Raw genomic sequence first — 19,385 nt, 5'->3', positions numbered from 1 at the left:
TGGGGGCACAGCTCAAGGGTCAGTGGCTGAACTGAAGCCCAAATGCCTCGGAGGGGCCACTGCAACTTGTCACCCAGGTAGCTTGTGTCAGGACCCTAAGAGAAGAGGGGAGATTGAACTCTGGGGGCAGGAGGGGAACAAGGGGGCCTGACCTGCCTGCTGCCCACTTACAGAAAGGAGAGGGCACAGGGAAGACCTAGTTTTAGCACAATTCTGTCCCCAGCACAACGCAGGAGCCTTGTCCGAAGGCTCCATTTTTCACCCCAAAACCACAGAGGAGGGCAGGGAAGACGCGCAGTTTCCTGGACCAGCCCTGGAATAGTAAGAAAATAAAGGCTGGGGATCCCTGGGTGGCGCAGCGTTTGGCGCCTGCCTTTGGCCCAGGGCGCGATCCTGGAGACCAGGGATTGAATCCCACATTGGGCTCCCGGTGCATGGAGCCTGCTTCTCCCTCTGCCTGTGTCTCTGCCTCTCTCTCTCTCTCTGTGACTATCATAAATAAATAAAAATTAAAAAAAAAAAAAAGAAAAAGAAAATAAAGGCTGGGCAGGACCCAGGGTCCTGGTATCAAGTCCCACATTGGGTTCCCTGCAGGGAGCCTGCTTCTCCCTCTGCCTGTGTCTCTGCCTCTCTCATGAATAAATAAATAAAATCTTAAAAAAAAAAAAAAAAAACTTTAGTCTGAAGATTTGGTAGGATATTGCACGGAGGAAGATATTGATGTTTATCCTATAGAAATATATGTGTGAATGATATATGTCCAAGGTTAAAATAACTACACAAGAATATAAATGCACTGCAACATTATTGCCGTGGGTTTGTGTGTGAGTGTCTTGGAGGGGGTTTAACAGGTAGACAACACTAAATGTATCATTTTAACTGTTTTTAAAGTATACACCTCAGTGGCATTGAGTATTCATGTTGTACAGTCATCGCCTGGTTTTTGGTTTTTATTTTTTATTACATATTTTATTTTGTTATTGTTTTCATTTTTTAAAAGATTTTATTTATTTATTCATGAGAGACACACAGAGAGAGGGAGAAACATAGAGGGAGAAGCAGGCTCCATGCAGGGAGCCTTAAGTGGGACTCAATCATGGGACTCCAGAATCACGCCCTGGGCTGAAGGCAGGCGCTCAACCGCTGAGCCACCCAGGTGTCCCTATTTTTTATTATATATTTTACAGATTTTATTTATTTATGAGAGAGAGAGAGAGAGAGAGAGAGAGAGAGGGAGCATAAGCAGGAGGAGGGGCAAAGGGAGAAGCAGACTCTGGGTTGAACTGAGAGCCAGCTCATCCAGGTCCCTGGGATCATGACCCCAGCCAAAGGCAAACGCTTAGCTTAGCTCACCAAGCTTAACCAACTGAGACACCCCAGGTGTTTTTATTTATTATTTAACTTTAATTTTTATTATTTTTTAATGATTTTATTTTCTTATTCATGAGAGACACAGAGAGGCAGAAGGAGAAGCAGGCTTCCTGTGGGAAGCTCGACATGGGACTCAATCCCGGGACTCCAGGATCACTCCCTGGGCCGAAGGCAGGTGCTCAACCACTGAGCCACCCAGGCATCCCTTTTTTTTTTTTTTTTTTAAGATTTTATTTATTTCTTCATGAGAGACACACAGAGAGGGGCAGAGACATAGACAGAGGGAGAAGCAAGCTCCAAGCAGGGAGTCCGATGCGGGACTCAATCCCTGGACCCCGGGATCATACCCCGAGCCAAAGGCAGATGCTCAACCGCTGAGCCACCCACTGAGCAATCCAGGCATCCCGGTGTTTGTTCTTAAAGTGCAGTATTTTGACATGGCTAGAAGTGCAGGATGGTGACGAGGGTCCCACTTGGTGTAGCATGGCCCTAACCCCACTCGCTCCCCCAGATGGCAAATGCTCCAGGTCTGGCTGCTTTGAGTGTCACTCTGCCTTCAGGGCACCATCTCCTCACTCCGAAGGGACTATACTAGGCTCGAGGGGCCACCTGGCTGGCTGGAACCAAGGACATGAGGCCAGTGGGGCCCACACTGCTGGGACCCACCTCAGCCCAAATCGCCTTAGCATCTGAGCCCCACTCGGGTGCAGGCTGCTGTGCCAGCTCCTGCTCAGGGCTTTCCCCAGGCTGGATAAAGTAAAGGCGCCATGGGCAGAAGGGTTGCCTGTGCCCTAGGACCCAAGGGAAACTCTAGGTACTGGGGCTCTAGCCTGCTTAGGTTTGTCTGCCGGTCAGACCACCCAGAGCTGCCACCCAGGGCCCCACTGGATCAGCCCTTTCACACCGGAGAGAGTGATGGGAGAGTCCACAGGAATGTGGAGTTCTCTGCCAGAAGGACACTTCAGTCCACATTCTGCCCATGGGGGTAAGGGCAGTAAGTCTATTGTAGGAGGAACAACCTGTGGTGAGGTTTGGGTGCAGGACTTAACTGTGTGCTCTCAGGATGACGGTTGGGGTGGGGCGGGTGATAGTTGCAGGCAGAGGTGAGTAAGAGGGGCAACTGAGGAGCCCAGGGTTGACCAAAGGTGAGACTGCTTGCTTTTTGGCCCATTGCCGGGGAAGCTGGCACCAGGCCTCTCTGTTGATTGTAACCAAAAAGGAGTCAGAGGTTGACAGCTGTACCCCACCCAAGATCTGGGTGGGTGTGGGTGTGGTCACTGGACAAGCCGGGGAGTGAAGTTAATTGGCCTTCACAGGTGCCAGCAGGCCAATGGCCCCTCTCACCTGTCTTTTGCTTTTCTTACCAACCTTTGCTCAGGCTGGAATCTCCCTTTGCTCTGCCTGTTTCACTCAAGTTGGGTTGTGAAGGCAGCTCATGTCAACTCCCGGTGAAGTCTGAGCACCCCTGCTCTCACCCACCTCGCCCTCCTCTGAGCTGACCCTCACAGCTATCTCTTCTTGGGATTTTTTGGGACCTCGTATGTACTGCCTTGGGTTTGCTTTAAGCCTATGCAAGGTAACTTGAGTAACAGGACCTTTTTAAAAAACTAAGTTAAAAAAAACAAAAACAAAAACTAAATTAATCAGGTTTGATATCTCAGACGAGTGTGGGTGGCTCCTTGCAAGCTTATACCCATTTCATTTGTTTTTTATTTCGCAGAGCATTTTAGGAGCTCTTAGGTAATGCTGAACTCAGGACATACATGCAAAAGTCTTATTGCCCGGGGATCCCTGGGTGGCTCAGTGGTTTGGCACCTGCCTTTGGCTCAGAGCCTGATCCTGAAGTCTCGGGATCGAGTCCCACATCAGGCTCCCTGCATGGAGCCTGCTTCTCCCTCTGCCTGTGTCTCTGCCTCTCTCTCTGTCTCTCTGTGTCTCTCATAAATAAATAAATAAAATCTTAAAAAAAAAAAAAAAAGTCTTATTGCCCAAACTCGGCCCTAAGATGATTCTGTGTCAGTGAAACATAAGGGAGAATTTGCTTATAAGGGAGATCAGTCACCTGAGAAAGTGAGTCACCTAACACAGAGTCCTTGTGAATGTCTGAAGATATTTGGGGAGCTCCTGAACTATGAAGTGTTCTAGGGCTCTAACCAGAGAGGTTAAGGTGGATCCCAGGAATCTGCATTTCAATCCAGTATCCCAGGTGAATCTGATGCAGGAGGTGCCAATCATCCCTGAAAGGCACAGGGTCCTCTGACAGGTGTGGCTGGAAGGCGATGGATATAGCTGAGAAAGCTAGAACCCGTCCAGAGAAAGGGAGCATTGAAAGGTGGGGTGCCCTCATACATGTGGGTGGGAATGAAAACTGGTGCAACCATTGTGGAGCAGTTTGATGGTCCCTCCAAACTGAAATGTACACATTCCTATATGACCCAGCAATGCCACTCCTAGATATATCTACTCAAAGAAACTGAAACAGGTATGAAAATAAAAACATGTGGACACGTTTGCAGCAGTACTGTTCACAACAGTAAAAAGGTAGCAATAAACTGAGTGTCCATTGATGGAAGAATGAATGAACAAAATGTGGTCTATCCATACCCTGTATATCATTCAGCCATAAACAGAAATGAAGTACTGCTTTGTCCTACAGTGTGGATGTACCTCGAGAACATTATACTAAGTGAAAGCAACCAGACATGAAAGGTCACATACTGTGATCCCACTTATGTACAATACCAGAATAGCTAAATCCCTAGAGATGGCAAGAAGCCTGGTGGCTGCCAGGGGCTGGGGGGAGGAGGGGTTTGGGAGTAACTGCTTGATGGGGACAGGGTTTCCTTCTGGGGTGATGAAGATGTTTACTGGTTGTTGCTGACATTGCGAGTGTACTAAATGCCACTGAGCTGTTCACTTAAAATGATTGATTGTGGGATACCTGGGTGGCTCAGCGGTTGAGCATCCACCTTTGGCTCAGGGCATGATCCAGGGATCTGAGATCGAGTCCTGAATCGGGCTCCTTGCAGGGAGCCTTGCTTCTCCTGCTGCCTATGTCTTGGCCTCTCTGTGTCTCTCATGAAGAAATAAGTAGCATCTTTAAAAAAAAAATTGATTGTATGTTCTGTGAATTTCACCCTGATATTAGAAAAAGGGGAGGAAAGAGACTGGGCAGGTAAGAAGTTAAGTCCCCAGGATCAGGAGGCAGCAGGATTCTCCAGCATGGCATGGGGGGGGGAGGGGGGCGCAGGTCATGTGATTCTCTGGAACTGAAACCCAATAATGGAGTGCTTCTAAACACATACACATTCTTATGGAAGATGTGTGCTTCTTATTGGCATTAGACGACTGCATTTTTGGACAGATGCTCTGTGTGTGGTGAGACACGAAGGCTGGGGGCAGGGATCTGGTCTAGCCCACTGGGCCTTACAGCCGCACTTTGTTTCTGAACCCAAACCCTGCTATCCATCCAGAATCTGTCCTAAACTGTGAGCTGGGATTACAACTCTGTTTCTCTTGCTTTTGACACTCCCTAGCCTAACTACCACTTTGCAAGTTGTTCACAACTTTTCAGTTGATTTAGTTTAAATGTAAGCAGAGCAGGATGGGAGGAATACTGGAATACTGTAAAGATGGGTAGGTGGGCTCTCCAGGGTCCGATAACAGTCTCTTCTTGACCTGAGTGCTGCTTACACGGGTATGATCATTTGCAAAAGTCTGTTACGTTGTATACTCATGATCTGGGCACTTTTCTGTATGTCTATTTCACTTTAGGCAAAAAATGTAGATAAGGCAATGTACTAAGATGCTTAAACAAAGTTGCTTTTCTATTTTTTAATTTATATTTTATTTACTTATTTTTTAAACATTTTATTTATTTATTTATTTATGAGAGACACACAGAGAGAGGCAGAGACATAGGCAGAGGAGGAGCAGGCTCCATGCAGGGAGCCCGATGCAAGACTCGATCCCAGATCCCTGGATCATGCCCCGAGTCAAAGGCAGATGCTCAACCCCTGAGCCACCCAGGCATCCCCAAAGTTGCTTTTCTCAATGCTCTTTATGGTATTAAAAACTGGAAATAGGGTGCCTCGGTGGCTCAGTGGTTGAGCATCTGCCTTTGGCCCAGGACGTGATCCTGGAGTCCTGGGATCAAGTTCCGCATCAGGCTCCTTGCAGGGAGCCTGCTTCTCCCTCTGCTTATGCCTCTGCCTCTCTCTGTGTCTCTTGTGAATAAATAAATAAAATCTTTAAAAACAAAACAAAACAAACCTGGAAACAGCCTGCATACATAAGAGTAGAGGATTGGTAAAAATAACTTCTAATACGTCTATAAAATAGAGTGTTACAGAGTCATTAGAAATGTTGACAAAATTGTATTTATTTACTTGGAGGTGTTAAGTAAACAATATGAAATAAGTTAGAAAAGAAGGTATATTCCAAAATATTAAAAGTGATCATCTCTGGACAGAATACTGGTATCATAAAATTAACTAATCTGAGGAGCTTGTCAGGTACGAATTCCTGAGCCTCTAACACTCAGATTCCCCCACCCCAGTCTCACCACACATACCTACCCAGGCTAACTGTGGTGCACAGCCTGGTTCCAACCATTTTGGGGGCCTTGGACCCCTTTGAGACTCTGATATAAACTACGGATCCTCTCTCCTCAGAAACAAATGGATGCACCAAGTCTTAGCTGTAACTTGCAAGGGGGAGAGGGTCATCCGGGACCCCAGGTAAGACCCTCTACTGTAGAGAGATCAACTGTGCCATCATTTTCCTCCTGTTCTTTTTTCCTCCCCACTTAGAAGACCCCTTGCTCCCAACTCCCTAAAGGAGAGAATCTCTGCCAAGTGGCACAGGCCCTTGGGCCATTGCCCAGGTCAGAGCACATCCCTTTTGTGGGGACCTTTTTGTGGGGACAGCAGGTGTCATCCAGAGGGGATCCGCTGGTGCGATGTGCAAGCAGCAGGGTTGGCCGCAGTGCTGCCCACCTTCTCTTCCTGCATCTTTGCTGCGACCCTTGCAGGACCGGACTTGGGGTGCAGCCTTTTCCCCTACCTCATTGCTTCTGGTCCCAGGGAGGCAAGCCACCTAGCTGGCACAGTCTGATGAAGGCAACCCCCTGGTAAACATCAACACCGCAAGCCTCTCCATTCATTCTGCACATGTACCATTTCATTTATGCTAGTCTGGGTCCCTACAATGAGATGGGGAACTGTCCATACAATATTAATGGGAATAGGGTCAAGGCTGCGGCTTACATATTTTAAGGACCCCAAGCATATTTTATTAACAGATCTTATGAGGAGATCTCTTTTTTGTGTGTTCCTCCTAAAAGTCACAGACTGCTCCGGCAATGGGTGGATCTATGGCTTCCAAGAGAAAAAAGGCCACCGGGAAGTGTCAGGTCCATCCGGGATAAGAGTGGGTAGCACGAAAAATGGCCTCGGCCACCAGGTGGCATCACTGGCTGGGCCTCGAAGTGGAGCTCTTCCCAGGAAGCCCAAGGCCTCTCGTGTTCCCCTTCTTCCTTCAGACCGATGTAAGGGCACTGCACACACAGGCCAATGCTTTCCCTCGGAGGACTTGCGCCCTGATACCCATGAGCACAAGTGCTGCAGGACCGCCACAGTCCTCCTCCCCTAAACACCTGCGTTTGTCCCCAGCTCTACCCGCAGGAGTGCCTTGTTTCTGGGTCCTTGGTCACTGCTCCCACCCTCCTCCTCTCCTCTTGGCTTCAGAGCCCAGCTGCCAGGCAGGATGAACCAGGGCACAATGGTATAGGGCAGGAGACAGTTTTCTTAGCCCTGGCATAATAAAAAGAAAACCCAAACACTTTTCTTTCTTTTAATACCTAAGATTAAAAATATTTAAAAAAATCCCAAACCCGACAACCCAAACAATCCATTTGAATGTTGGTGACCTGCCTGGTTTCGGGTTCTCTTTCCAGTGCTGTTCTGAAGAAGCTGCCCCCGCTGGGCAGCTCTTGGGCCCTCAGTCCTGGGGAGGCCTGGTGACAGTCAGAAGCCATCCTAGTCTGTAGCCCCACTGGCGACAACCAGGATCCAGCATTTCAGAAAGGCCACTAGGACTGTTTTTTTAAAAATATGGTTGCAACTTGGAGGAAGCTTTTCCTTTAGGCTGAGCTGAAGGTTATTTCTTGTGGAGAAACTTCATCTTATTGCCTAAAAAAAAAGAGAGAAAGAGAACATTTCACTAGGCAGACAAAAGTTAAACCCTACCCTTTCCAGGACGTATGTGGGGAGAATGACTGTGGCCTCTCATGCCACCTCTGGAGCCTTGCCTCATGTACCTCCCCAGCACAAAGGGATCTTCCTCAGATGTGAGGAGGTTTGTTCATTTTTTTCAAATTTATTTATTCATGAGAAACATACAGAGAGAGATGCACAGACATAGAGACAGAAACAAGATTCCTCGCATGGAGCCTGATGCAGGACTCAATCCCAGGACCCCAGGATCACAACCTGAGCCAAAGACAGATGCTCAACCACTGAGCCACCCAGGTGTCCCATGTGGGGAGGTTTGAAAGGAAGAACGTCAGAGCTGTAGAGGAGCATTTGCTCCAGGAAGGTGACACAGGAAGCAATGAATGTAACGTGTCCTTGAGGAGCCACATGAGGAGAAACCCCCAGCAGCACGGGAAGGTAGGAAGGCCTTCTCCAGGAAACCATCTGTCCCATGCAAGGCACGAATACGGCCCACTGACAGCTCCTCCTGTGTTCCTTATCATCCTCAATTAAACCAAAGTCCTTAGTAATTCCTTTGATTTTTTTAAATTTTATTTTTTATAGTAATCTCTACACCTAATGTGGGGCTTGAACTCACAATCCCTGAGATCAAGGTTGCACATTCCACTGACTGAGCCAAAGCCCTTATAATTCTTACATTCCCACTTTTAAGGCTATTTGGAGGCTGGTCCAGGTCTTCCCTGCCAGATACCCCCTTTGGTTCCCCTCAGGCTTAAGCTCAAGTCCCCAGCAGATTTAAGAGTGTGGGAGAGAAGAGTGAAGGAAGATAGCGGGAGGGCCCAGGGGCCAGTGAAGCAGGGAGGGGTCCTCTGTGTCCCTTGTCTACCCTTTGGGGCCGGAGTAGACAGGATGTTAAAATGGCGATGCCACAGTCACAGCCAGCTCTGCATTACTGAGCACCCGCCCAGGTGGAGGGAAGCCACCGGGACTCTGTGGACCAGAGGCTGGTGACGGGGAACGAGACTGCAGGGTCTTACCAAGTCCCTTCAGGAACTTATTGACACCACTGTGTTCTCCACTGGGGAGTGTTTCCAAGTATTCTTGGGCTCGGACCTCAAACAGACCTGTTGGCAAGAGAAATCCCAGCCATTTTAGTTCCTTCTCTCTCCCTCTCTGCTAAACATATTAATTTCCCTACTGCCATAAAAAAAGAAACCTTGCTTCTGAGACGAGCTGCTCCTATAAACATGCTCCGAATCAGAAGGTTTATGAGGGTTTTTATTGCCCTTATAATTGCCCAGCCTTGTGCAATAACTGTCTTTGGAAGACTGTAAAGCTAGCTCGTACATGAAATCCTATTTTTATTCAACAAACACCTTCCAAGTGTCTATACTGTGCCAGGCACGCAGTTTCACAGATGAACCAGACGGCCCTGGCTTTCAGGACTCCTGTAGTCTCCCTTTTCCTCAGTCTCCCCTAAGAGGAACACTGGCCAGGTGGTTGAGCTTCCTGGGAATCCGTCTGCTATCTGTCAGCTCAGGAAGGCCAGACAGGCACCTCAGAGGTGCCTTCAGCTGCTACCAGGGTGTGAGCCTCAGCTACTGTCTTCCTTTCTCCCTCATCTTCCCTGACAGGGGATGCCTTCCATGCTACTTTTAAGCTTTTGTATCTCAACCTTTCCATCAGATAGTGATCTGGAAGCAGATGTTCTCGTAAGCAGAGCAGAGCTTCGATTTCAAGGAATCCTGCCGTCAGCTGTGTGAGCCAGGCTCTAATCAATTTCCGTTTGTCTCTTCAGATACCACTCCTCAGAATAGCTGGAGTGTGGCCAGCCTCTGCTTTTACTTTGCAAAGAGCTCCAGGAATGTAAGGCTTCGGTTCCTTCCCCCAGCCTTTGCCATCACAGCACCGGAGGACCCACACCAAGGCCTGGGGCCAGAGGCTCTCCTGAGACCCTCTCTGCTCTCCCTGCCCACCGCGCTGGCTTCTCCCCACACTGTGGTAAGCATCTACCCCACCCAGGTCTAATTCCCATCAGTGCTAGACTTTACCAACATTTCTAGCTTTTCGATTCCCAAAAGGACTTAAGATGATGCAAGAAAGAGAGGGGAGTAATTTGATCCTCCTTCACATATTTCCCCTCCTCCAGCCCTGGAAGTGTGATGGAACCCAGCCAAAGGGGACAGGAAAGGTAAGGAGAGAAGAGTGCAGGAGGGGACCGGGCAGGTTCCCTGGTGAGATGAGCCACAAGCTCCCCAAGTTGGGAGAGTCTCTGCTGTCCTACCTCTGGTGTGGCCAGTCCGGCTGAGTGTGAGGAGGCAGTGACACAGAGTAAGGGGCACAGCCATCCTCTCTCTCCCCGTTCCATTCTAGCCGGCTCCTGCCTAGGGCCACATTCCGGGGAAACCGGGAGGAAAGATGGGAAGAAGGGAGGAAAGGCCTGAGGAGAAGATGAGGGGCCGGCGAGAGATAGGAAAGCATGTTCTCCAGAGTTGTATCAAGTTGGAAAGATGGAACAAAAAAAAAAAAAAAAAAAAGAAAGATGGAACAAAAGGAGAACCTGCCACCAGAAGCTGGAATGTGGTTCTGGGAGAGGTTGTGAGAAGGGAAAGAGATGGCCAGAGAAGACAGGCAAGACACTGGGGCAGTGTGACCAGCTCCAAGGGGGCAAGAAGGAACCTTCTCTGAAGGGGGCCGGGCTGCTGCTTCCACCTGCGCCCTGGACCCATGACCTTCCTTCCTGCTCCTCTGCCTCTTGGGGCCTGGTATCTCTAGCTGCCTAGGGCCCCCACATAGAAGGTACCCCCTAACCTTTGGCATCCTGCTGGCGTAGCTCTCGCTCCTGGATGAAGCCCCGAAAGGTCTGGGTCTCCATGAAAACCTCCAGGAAGCGGCGGAGGCTCTTGGAGGAGACAGCTTTGCGGAAGGCCTCTCTCTGCAGGGTCCTCTCCTCGCGCTCGCCCGCTGTCAGGAACAAGGAGTAGTGGCCCACGATCTCCACAAAGAAGCGGACAAAGGCCTCGGACACCACCTCATTCAAGGGACTGGACTCCGGGCCTGAGCAGAGTAAGGACGGGTCAGCACTGGTGAGGGCAGAGGGCAGGGGCAGAGCACAGATAGCCCACAGGCACAAGTAACTACTAAAGCGAGTCATAATCTTCCGTGACAAAGGTTACCCAGAGTAATGAAACCATCTCTTCTCCCCACTTTATTTGAGCATTTTAGGGCCAAAATGGGGGAGGTGGGAAACTCTCACAATTCTTTTTTTTCTAAGATTTTATTTATTTATTCATGAGAGACACGCAGAGAGAGGCAGAGATGTAGGCAGAGGGAGGCTCCCTGCAGGGAGCCTGATGCAGAATTCGATCCCAGGACCCAAGGATCACACCCTGAGCCGAAGGCAGACGCTTAACCAATGAGCCACCCAGGCATCCCTCTTTCTCACAATTAATTGTTAGCATAAGACCCAGACAAAGGGCTCACACACCCAGTTTCTCTCCTTGCACGCCTCTCTGCGACAGTTTTCCTGCTTAACTCCATGCCACGTGGAAGGACTAGTCACCTGCCCATTTGCTGCCCAACTCTAAAGACGGAAGAGTGTTATGCAGTCTGGTAGGCGGCTGACCACTTACCACGCTTGCAGTCCAGGGGTCCTTCATCCTGGTCACTAGCCAGGTCATTCCTCTGCTCCAGAATGTGTTCCAGGGCTACCTGAAGCTTCCTGGGGAGAATGGAATCCTCATCATCCATCTGTAAAGCAGAAAAAAGCAGGTGGGCCAGTGCCCCAGTGCTTCTGGGGATGAGAGTGGCATCCTGGCCAGCAGGTCACACTGGATATGCTGCAGGGCAATCCTGGCAGTTTCTGTTTTAGTGGAAGAAACATGATTTAGAGATAGAGATCTGAGGTTTGAGTCTTGATCCCACATTTTATTTTTTATTTTTCCACATTTTATTTTTTAAAGATTTTATTTATTTATTCATGACAGACAGAGAGAGAGAGGCAGACTCCTTGTTGGGAGCCTGATGCGGGACTCAATCCTGGAACTCCAGAATCACGACCTGACCTGAGCTAAAGGCAGATGCTCAACCACTGAGTCACCCAGGCACCTCCATGATCCCACATTTTAAAAAGGTTTTATTTATTTAAGTAATCTCTACATCCTACGTGAGGCTCACACTCACAACCCTGAGACTGAGTCGCGTGCTCTTTCCACTGAGCCAGCGAGGCGTCCCTCTTGATTTCATTTTTTTACAAGCAATGTGAGCCTCAGTTTCCTCACCTGTAAAATCAGGTACTAATCAATATTTACTTCATTGTAAGGATTAAATGTTATATAGAAGACAGTGATGAAAGAATTTGAAAAATATATAAATAAATGGAAAGATATTCTGTGTTCACGAATTGGAAAAATCAGGGCAGCCCGGGTGGCTCAGCGGTTTAGCGCCGCCTTCAGTCCAAGGTGTGGTCCCGGAGACTTGGAATTGAGCCACATCAGGCTCCCTGCATGGAATGGAGCCTGCTTCTCTCTCTCTCTGCCTGTGTCTGTGCCTCTCTCTCCCGGTCTCTCATGAATAAATAAATAATATCTTAAAAAAAAAAAAAAAGAATTGGAAAAATCAACAGCTATCTATCTATAGATTCAGTGCAATCCCTACCAAAATTGCAATGGCTTTTTTTTTTTTTTTTAAAGATTTTTATTTGGGACTCTTGGGTGGCCCAGCAGTTAAGCACCTGCCTTTGGCCCAGGGTGTGATCCTGGAGTCCCGGGGATTGAGCCCCACATTGGACTCCCCGCAGGGAGCCTGCTTCTCCCTCTGCCTGCGTCTCTGCTTCTCTCTCTCACGAATAAATAAATCTTAAAAAACAAACAAACAAACAAGAAACAGTATGGGACTGACATGAAAACAGACACATAGATCAACGAAACAGTCAAGAGCCCAGAAATCAACCCATGCATACACGGTCAACTAATATTTGACAAGGGGGCTAAGAATTTAGTGGGGGTAATGATGGCCTTTTCAACAAATGGCCCCAGGAAATTCATGCAGAGGCATGAAATTGGATCCCTATCTCATACCATTCACAAACTTACACGTGAAACAGATTAAAGAGTTAAAGATAAGACCTGAGGGGGCCTGGGTGGCTCAGTCTTAAATGGCTGCCTTCAGTTCAGGTCATGATTTCATGGTCCTGGGATGGAGCCTGGAGTCAGGCTCCGTGCTCAGTAGGGAGTCTGCTTCTGCCTCTGCTCTCCAAAACCCCCTCATGTGCGCTCTTGCTCTCTCATTCTCTCTCTTTTTTTAAGATTTGTATTTTCCCATTCATGACAGGCAGAGAGAGAGAGAGAGAGAGAGAGAGAGGCAGAGACACAGGCAGACGAAGAAGCAGGTTCCACGCAAGGAGCCCAATGTGGGACACGATTCCGGATCCTGGGATCACGCCCCAAGCTGAAGGCAGATGCTCAACCCCTGAACCACCCAGGCATCTCTCTCTCTCAAATATTAAAAAAAATAAATAAATAAAGATAAGACCTGAAACTGTAAAACTACTAGAAATAAACAGGGAAAAAACTCCTTGACATTGGTCTTGGCAATGCTTTTTGGATATGACACCAAAAGTTACAAGTAACAAAAGCAAAAACAAACAAGGACTACATCATGCTAAAAAGCTTCTGCACAGGATACAAAATCAGTGCACACAAATCAGTGGCATTTCTATACACTAACAATGAGACTAAAGAAAGAGAAATTAAGGAATCAATCCCATTTACAATTGCACCCAAAAGCATAAGATACTAGGAATAAACCTAACCAAAGAGGTAAAGGATCTATACCCTAAAAACTACAGAACACTTCTGAAAGAAATTGAGGAAGACACAAAGAGATGGAAAAAAATTCCATGCTCATGGACTGGAAGAATTAATATTGTGAAAATGTCAATGCTACCCAGGGCAATTTGCACATACAATGCAATCCCTATCAAAATACCATGGACTCTGGCAGCCTGGGTGGCGCGCAGCAGTTTAGCGCCGCCTGCAGCCCAGGGCGTGAACCTGGAGATCCGGGATCGAGTCCCACATCGGGCTCCCTGCATGGAGCCTGCTTCTCCCTCTGCCTCTCTCTCTCCTGCTCTGTATCTCTCATGATTAAATAAAATAAAATCTTAAAAAAAAATACCATGGACTTTCTTCAGAGAGTTGGAACAAATCATCTTAAGATTTGTGTGGAATCAGGGGTCCCTGGGTGGTGCAGCGGTTTGGCGCCTGCCTTTGGCCCAGGGCATGATCCTGGAGACCTGGGATCGAATCCCACGTCGGGCTCCCTGCATGGAGCTTGCTTCTCCCTCTGCCTGTGTCTCTGTCTCTCTCTCTCTCTTTCTCTCTCTGTGTGACTATCATGAATAAATAAATAAAATCTTAAAAAAAAAAAAAAGATTTGTGTGGAATCAGAAAAGACCTAGAATAGCCAGGGGAATACTGAAAAAGAAAACCAGAGCCGGGGGCATCACAATGCCAGATTTCAAGTTGTACTACAAAGCTGTGGTCATCAAGACAGTGTGGTACTGGCACAAAAACAGACACATAGATCAATGGAACAGAATAGAGAACCCAGAAATGGACCCTCAATTCTATGATCAACTAATACCCGGCAAAGCAGGAAAGACTATCCACTGGAAAAAGGACAGTCTCTTCAATAAATGGTGCTGGGAAAATTGGACAGTCACATGCAGAAGAACGAAACTAGACCATTCTCTTACACCAGACACAAAGATAAACTCAAAACGTATGAAAGACCTCAATGTGAGACAAGAATCCATTAAAATCCTAGAGGAGAACACAGGCAACACCCTTTTTGAATTTGGCCATAGCAACTTCTTGCAAGATACATCTATGAAGGCAACGGAAACAAAAGCAAAAATGAACTATTGGGACTTCATCAAGATAAAAGGCTCCTGGGGATCCCTGGGTGGCTCAGCGGTTTAGTGCTTGCCTTCGGCCTGGGGCATGATCCTGGAGTCCTGGGATCCAGTCCCACATCAGGCTCCCTGCATGGAGCCTGCTTCTCCCTCTGCCTGTGTCTCTGCCTCTCTCTTTCTCTCTCTCTCTCATGAATAAATAAATAAAATCTTAAAAAAAAAAAAAAAGATAAAAAGCTCCTGCACAGCAAAAGAAACAGTCAACAAAACTAAAAGACAACCTCCAGAATGGGAGAAGATATTTGCAAATGACATATCAGATAAAGGGCTAGTATCCAAGATCTATAAAGAACTTATTAAACTCAACAGTAAAGAAACAATCCAATCGTGAAATGGGCAAAAGACATGAGCAGAAATCTCACAGAGGAAGACATACACATGGCCAACAAGCACATGATGAAATGCTCCGCATCACTGGCCATCAGGGAAACACAACGCAAAACCACAATGAGATACCACCTCACACCAGTGAGAATGGGGAAAATTAACAAGGCAGGAAACCACAAATGTTGGAGAGGATGTGGAGAAAGGGCAACCCTCTTGCACTGTTGGTGGGAATGTGAACTGGTGCAGCCACTCTGGAAAACTGTGTGGAGGTTCCTCAAAGAGTTAAAAATAGACCTGCCCTACGACCCAGCAATTGCACTGCTGGGGATTTACCCCAAAGATACAGATGCAGCAGTGAAACGGCAGGACACCCGCACCCCAATGTTTATAGCAGCAATGTCCACAATAGCCAAACTGTGGAAGGAGCCCCGGTGTCCATCAAAGGATGAATGGATGAAGAAGATGTGGTCTCTGTATACTATGGAATATTACTCAGCCATCAGAAAGGACGAATACCCACCATTTGCTTCAACGTGGATGTAACTGGAGGGTATTATGCTGAGTGAAATAAGTCAGTTGGAGAAAGACAAACATTACATGGTCTCATTCATTTGAGGAATATAAAAAATAGTGAAAGAGATTAAAGGGGAAAGGAGAGGGGGATCCCTGGGTGGCTCAGCGGTTTAGTGCCCGCCTTCGGCCCAGGGTGTGATCCTGGAGACCTGGCATTGAGTCCTGCATTGGGCTCCCTGCATGGAGCCTGCTTTTCCCTTTGCCTGTGTGTCTGCCTCTCTCTCTGTCTCTCATGAATAAATAAATAAAATATTTTTTAAAAGGGGTGGGGAGAGAGAAAGGAGTGAAAATATCAGTGAGGGTGAACCTAACTCTGGGAAACGAGCAAGGGGTGGTGGAAAGGGAGGTGGGTGGGGGGTTGGGGTGACTGGGTGATGGGCACTGAGTGGGGCACTTGACAGGATGAGCACTGGGTGATATGCTATATGTTGGCAAATCAAACTCCGATACAAAAAAAAAAGCTTCTGAACAGTGAAAGAAACCATCAGAAATAGATGTACACTTGTGCACTGTTGGGAGGAATGTGAATTAGTGCAGCGGCTATGGAAAACAGTATGGAGGTTCCGCAAAAAATTAAAAATAGAACTGCCATATGATTTAGTAATCCCACTTCTTGGTATATATCTGAAGGAAATGAAATCATCAATTTTTTTAAATTTTTTTATTATTTATTATTTTTTATTTTATTTATTTATTTATTTATTTAAAATATGGAACGCTTCACGAATTTGTGTGTCATCCTTGTGCAGGGGCCATGCTAATCTTCTCTGTATCGTTCCAATTTTAGTATATGTGCTGCCGAAGCGAGCACTTTTTTTATTATTTTTTAAAGTGGCTCAGCGGTTTAGCGCCTGTCTTCGGCTGAGGGCCTGATCCTGGAGACCAGGGATCAAGTATGGCATTGGGCTCCCTGCACAGAGCCTGCTTTTCCCTCTGCCTGTGTCTCTGCCTCTCTCTCTCTCTCATGAATAAATAAAATCTTTAAAAAAATTATTAAAAGGCAGATGCTCAACCACTGAGCCACCCAGTGCCTCTTTAGTTTTTTTTTTTTTTTTTTTTTTTTTAGAGAAAGTGCGGGAGGGGAGGGGCAGAGAGAGAGGGAGAGAGAGAATCATAAGCGGGCTCCACACAGAGCTCAATCTCACCACCCTGAGATCATGACCTGAGCTGAAATCAAGAGTCAGACACTTAACTGACTGAGCCACCCAGGCGCCCTGAAATCACTATCTTGAAGACATATCTGCACCCTTATACTCATCACAGCGCTATTTGCAAAGGCTAAGGCATGGAAACAACCTAAGTGTTCATTTGTGGATGAATGAATAAAGAAAATATGATTGTGTGTGTATGTATACACACATGATATATATATATACATACACATGCACACAATGGAATGCATATACACATATATACACATATAATAGAATTATTAGGCAGTTATAAATAAAAGGAAATCCTTGGGATGCCCGGGTGGCTCAGCGGTTTAGCGTTGCCTTCAGCCCAGGGCGTGATCCCAGAGACCGGGATTGAGTCCCACATCGGGCTCCCTGCAGGGAGCCTGCTTCTCCTTCTGCCTGTGTCTCTGCCTCTCTCTGTGTGTCTCTCATGAATAAATAAACAAAATCTTAAAAAAAAAAACAACCATGAACATGACAGGACTTTCCAGCAGGATGGCAATGCCAAGTTTAAAACCAATTCACCAGAACGCCTGGAAAACCTTTCTGTAATGATTCTTTGCAAGATCTGATAGGATTTAGCCCTCTTTGACAAGTGATAACAAGAAAGTGTATTTTTTTAAAAAAGATTTTAGTTATTTATTCATGAGAGACACAGAGAGAGAGGGGCAGAGACAGAAGTAGACATCCTGTAGGGAGCCTGATGTGGGACTCGATCCAGGGACTCCAGGGTTACACCCAGGGCCAAAGGCAAGGCGCTCAACTGCTGAGCCACCCCGGCATCCCAGAAAATGTATTTTTAAAAAAGATTTTATTTATTTGGAAGAAAGGGGGAGGGAGAGAGAGAGAGAGCAAGCTCAGGAGCATGAGAGCACAAAAGCAGGGGGAAGGGCAGAGGGAGAGGGAGAACTGAGCAGGGAGCTCAATGTGGAGCTCAATCCCAGGACCATGGGATCATGACCTGACCAGAAGGCAGGCGCCCAACTGACTGAACCATCTGATGCCCTGATAATATATGAAAATATTAAAACAATTTAAGATCACTCATTCACTGTCTCCTTTTCAGTCTTCTACCCCAAGACAGCCAACATCCATGTTTTGGTGTTTTCCTCTCAATCTCTTTTATGGATTTTTTTTTAAATTTTTTATTTATTTATGATAGTCACACAGAGAGAGAGAGAGAGAGGCAGAGACACAGGCAGAGAGAGAAGCAGGCTCCATGCACCGGGAGCCCGATGTGGGATTCGATCCCGGGTCTCCAGGATCGCGCCCTGGGCCAAAGGCAGGCGCCAAACCGCTGTGCCACCCAGGGATCCCTCAATCTCTTTTAGAGGCAGGTGCGCACACACACCTGTGCGTGCACACATGTGCACACACACACACACAGTTGACCCTTAAACAACATAGTTTTGAACTGCACAGGTCCAGTTATAGGCAAGTTTTTTTCAATAAATCCAGTACAGTCCTATGAGTTTTTTCTTTCTTATGATTTTCTTTATAGTATTTTCTTTCCTCTAGCTTAACTTACTGTAAGGAGACAGCATATAGTACATATAATATACAAAATATGTGCTGTTATCAATAAAGCTTTTGGCCAAGAGTAGGCTATCGGTAATTAAGTTGTTGGTAAATCACGGGATCCCTGGGTGGCGCAGCGGTTTGGCGCCTGCCTTTGGCCCGGGGCGCGATCCTGGAGACCCGGGATCGAATCCCACATCGGGCTCCCGGTGCACGGAGCCTGCTTCTCCCTCTGCCTGTGTCTCTGCCTCATTCTCTCTCTCTCTCTGTGACTATCACAAATAAATAAATAAATAAATAATTAAAAAAAAAAAAAAAGTTGTTGGTAAATCAAAAGTTATACAGATTTTTAACTGCAGGGGGGGGTGGGGCACCTGTGTTAAGGGTCAAACTGTTTTTTTTTCTTTACTTTTAATAAAAAATAAGATCAAGACAATAATGTCTATAATCATGTGTCCTGATTTTTTCCACTTGATATAAACTTTGTTAACAGATATTTTTAAAAAAAATTTTTTTTTAATTTTTATTTATTTATGATAGTCACACAGAGAGAGAGAGAGAGGCAGAGACATAGGCAGAAGGAGATGCAGGCTCCATGCACCGGGAGCCCGACGTGGGACTCGATCCTGGGTCTCCAGGATCGCACCCTGGGCCAAAGGCAGGCACCAAACCGCTGCGCCACCCAGGGATCCCTGTTAACAGATATTTTTTTTTTTTTTTTTAACAGATATTTTTAAAAAACATTTTGAAAAAGATAAGCATCTATAGATATAACCTTTACAAAGCTTCTAATTGTTAGAAAACAATTTTGTGGCACAATACACAAAGACTAAATCCTTTGCCTAGCCCTTCCTCTTTGGCCCTTGCCTTCAGTCCTGTTCTCAGCCCAGCCCTGGCCAGGGATCACCCAAGCCCACTGGCCTGTTTTGTAATCCCAGGCCCATCAAGGAAGGAGCCTTTCCAGACCTGGAAACCTGTGTCCCAAATAGCAAAGAGGTGAAAAAAGAGCAGCAGGTTGGACCTGGCTTTTCTTTTTTTTTTATAGATTTTATTTATTTATTCATAAGAGACACACAGAGAGACAGAGAGGGGCAGAGACACAGGCAGAGGGAGAAGCAGGTTCCATGCAAGGAGCCGGATGTGGGACTCAATCCTGGGTCTCCAGGATCACACCCCGGGCTGCAGGCGGCGCTAAACCGCTGCGTCACGAGGGCTGCCCCCCCCCCT

The 19,385-nt window shown here is 47.0% G+C and overlaps 1 protein-coding gene and 1 non-coding gene across 7 annotated transcripts in view; both read right to left on the bottom strand.

Annotated features, from left to right (window-relative positions):
• Positions 1–5,734: 5,734 nt before the first annotated feature.
• Positions 5,735–19,385, bottom strand: part of DENND2A (DENN domain containing 2A) — a 104,037-nt gene continuing 90,386 nt past the window's right edge. For all 6 annotated transcript variants that reach the window (XM_025434019.3, XM_025434015.3, XM_035699758.2 and 3 more), the window contains 4 exons: positions 11,219–11,336; positions 10,398–10,643; positions 8,624–8,710; positions 5,735–7,562 (listed from right to left, as the gene is read on the bottom strand). In XM_025434019.3, coding sequence (XP_025289804.1) covers positions 7,531–7,562; positions 8,624–8,710; positions 10,398–10,643; positions 11,219–11,336 — 483 coding nt within the window. In that variant the 3' untranslated portion in view covers positions 5,735–7,530. The remainder of the gene's footprint in view (positions 7,563–8,623; positions 8,711–10,397; positions 10,644–11,218; positions 11,337–19,385) is intronic.
• On the bottom strand, positions 16,167–16,273 carry LOC112651089 (U6 spliceosomal RNA). Its single transcript, XR_003130599.1, has one exon. It is a non-coding gene; the product is annotated as a U6 spliceosomal RNA (small nuclear RNA).

The sequence above is a fragment of the Canis lupus genome, chromosome 16, assembly GCF_003254725.2.
Source record: "Canis lupus dingo isolate Sandy chromosome 16, ASM325472v2, whole genome shotgun sequence".
NCBI lineage: Eukaryota > Metazoa > Chordata > Mammalia > Carnivora > Canidae > Canis > Canis lupus.
This window is presented reverse-complemented; position numbering and strand designations above follow the sequence as displayed.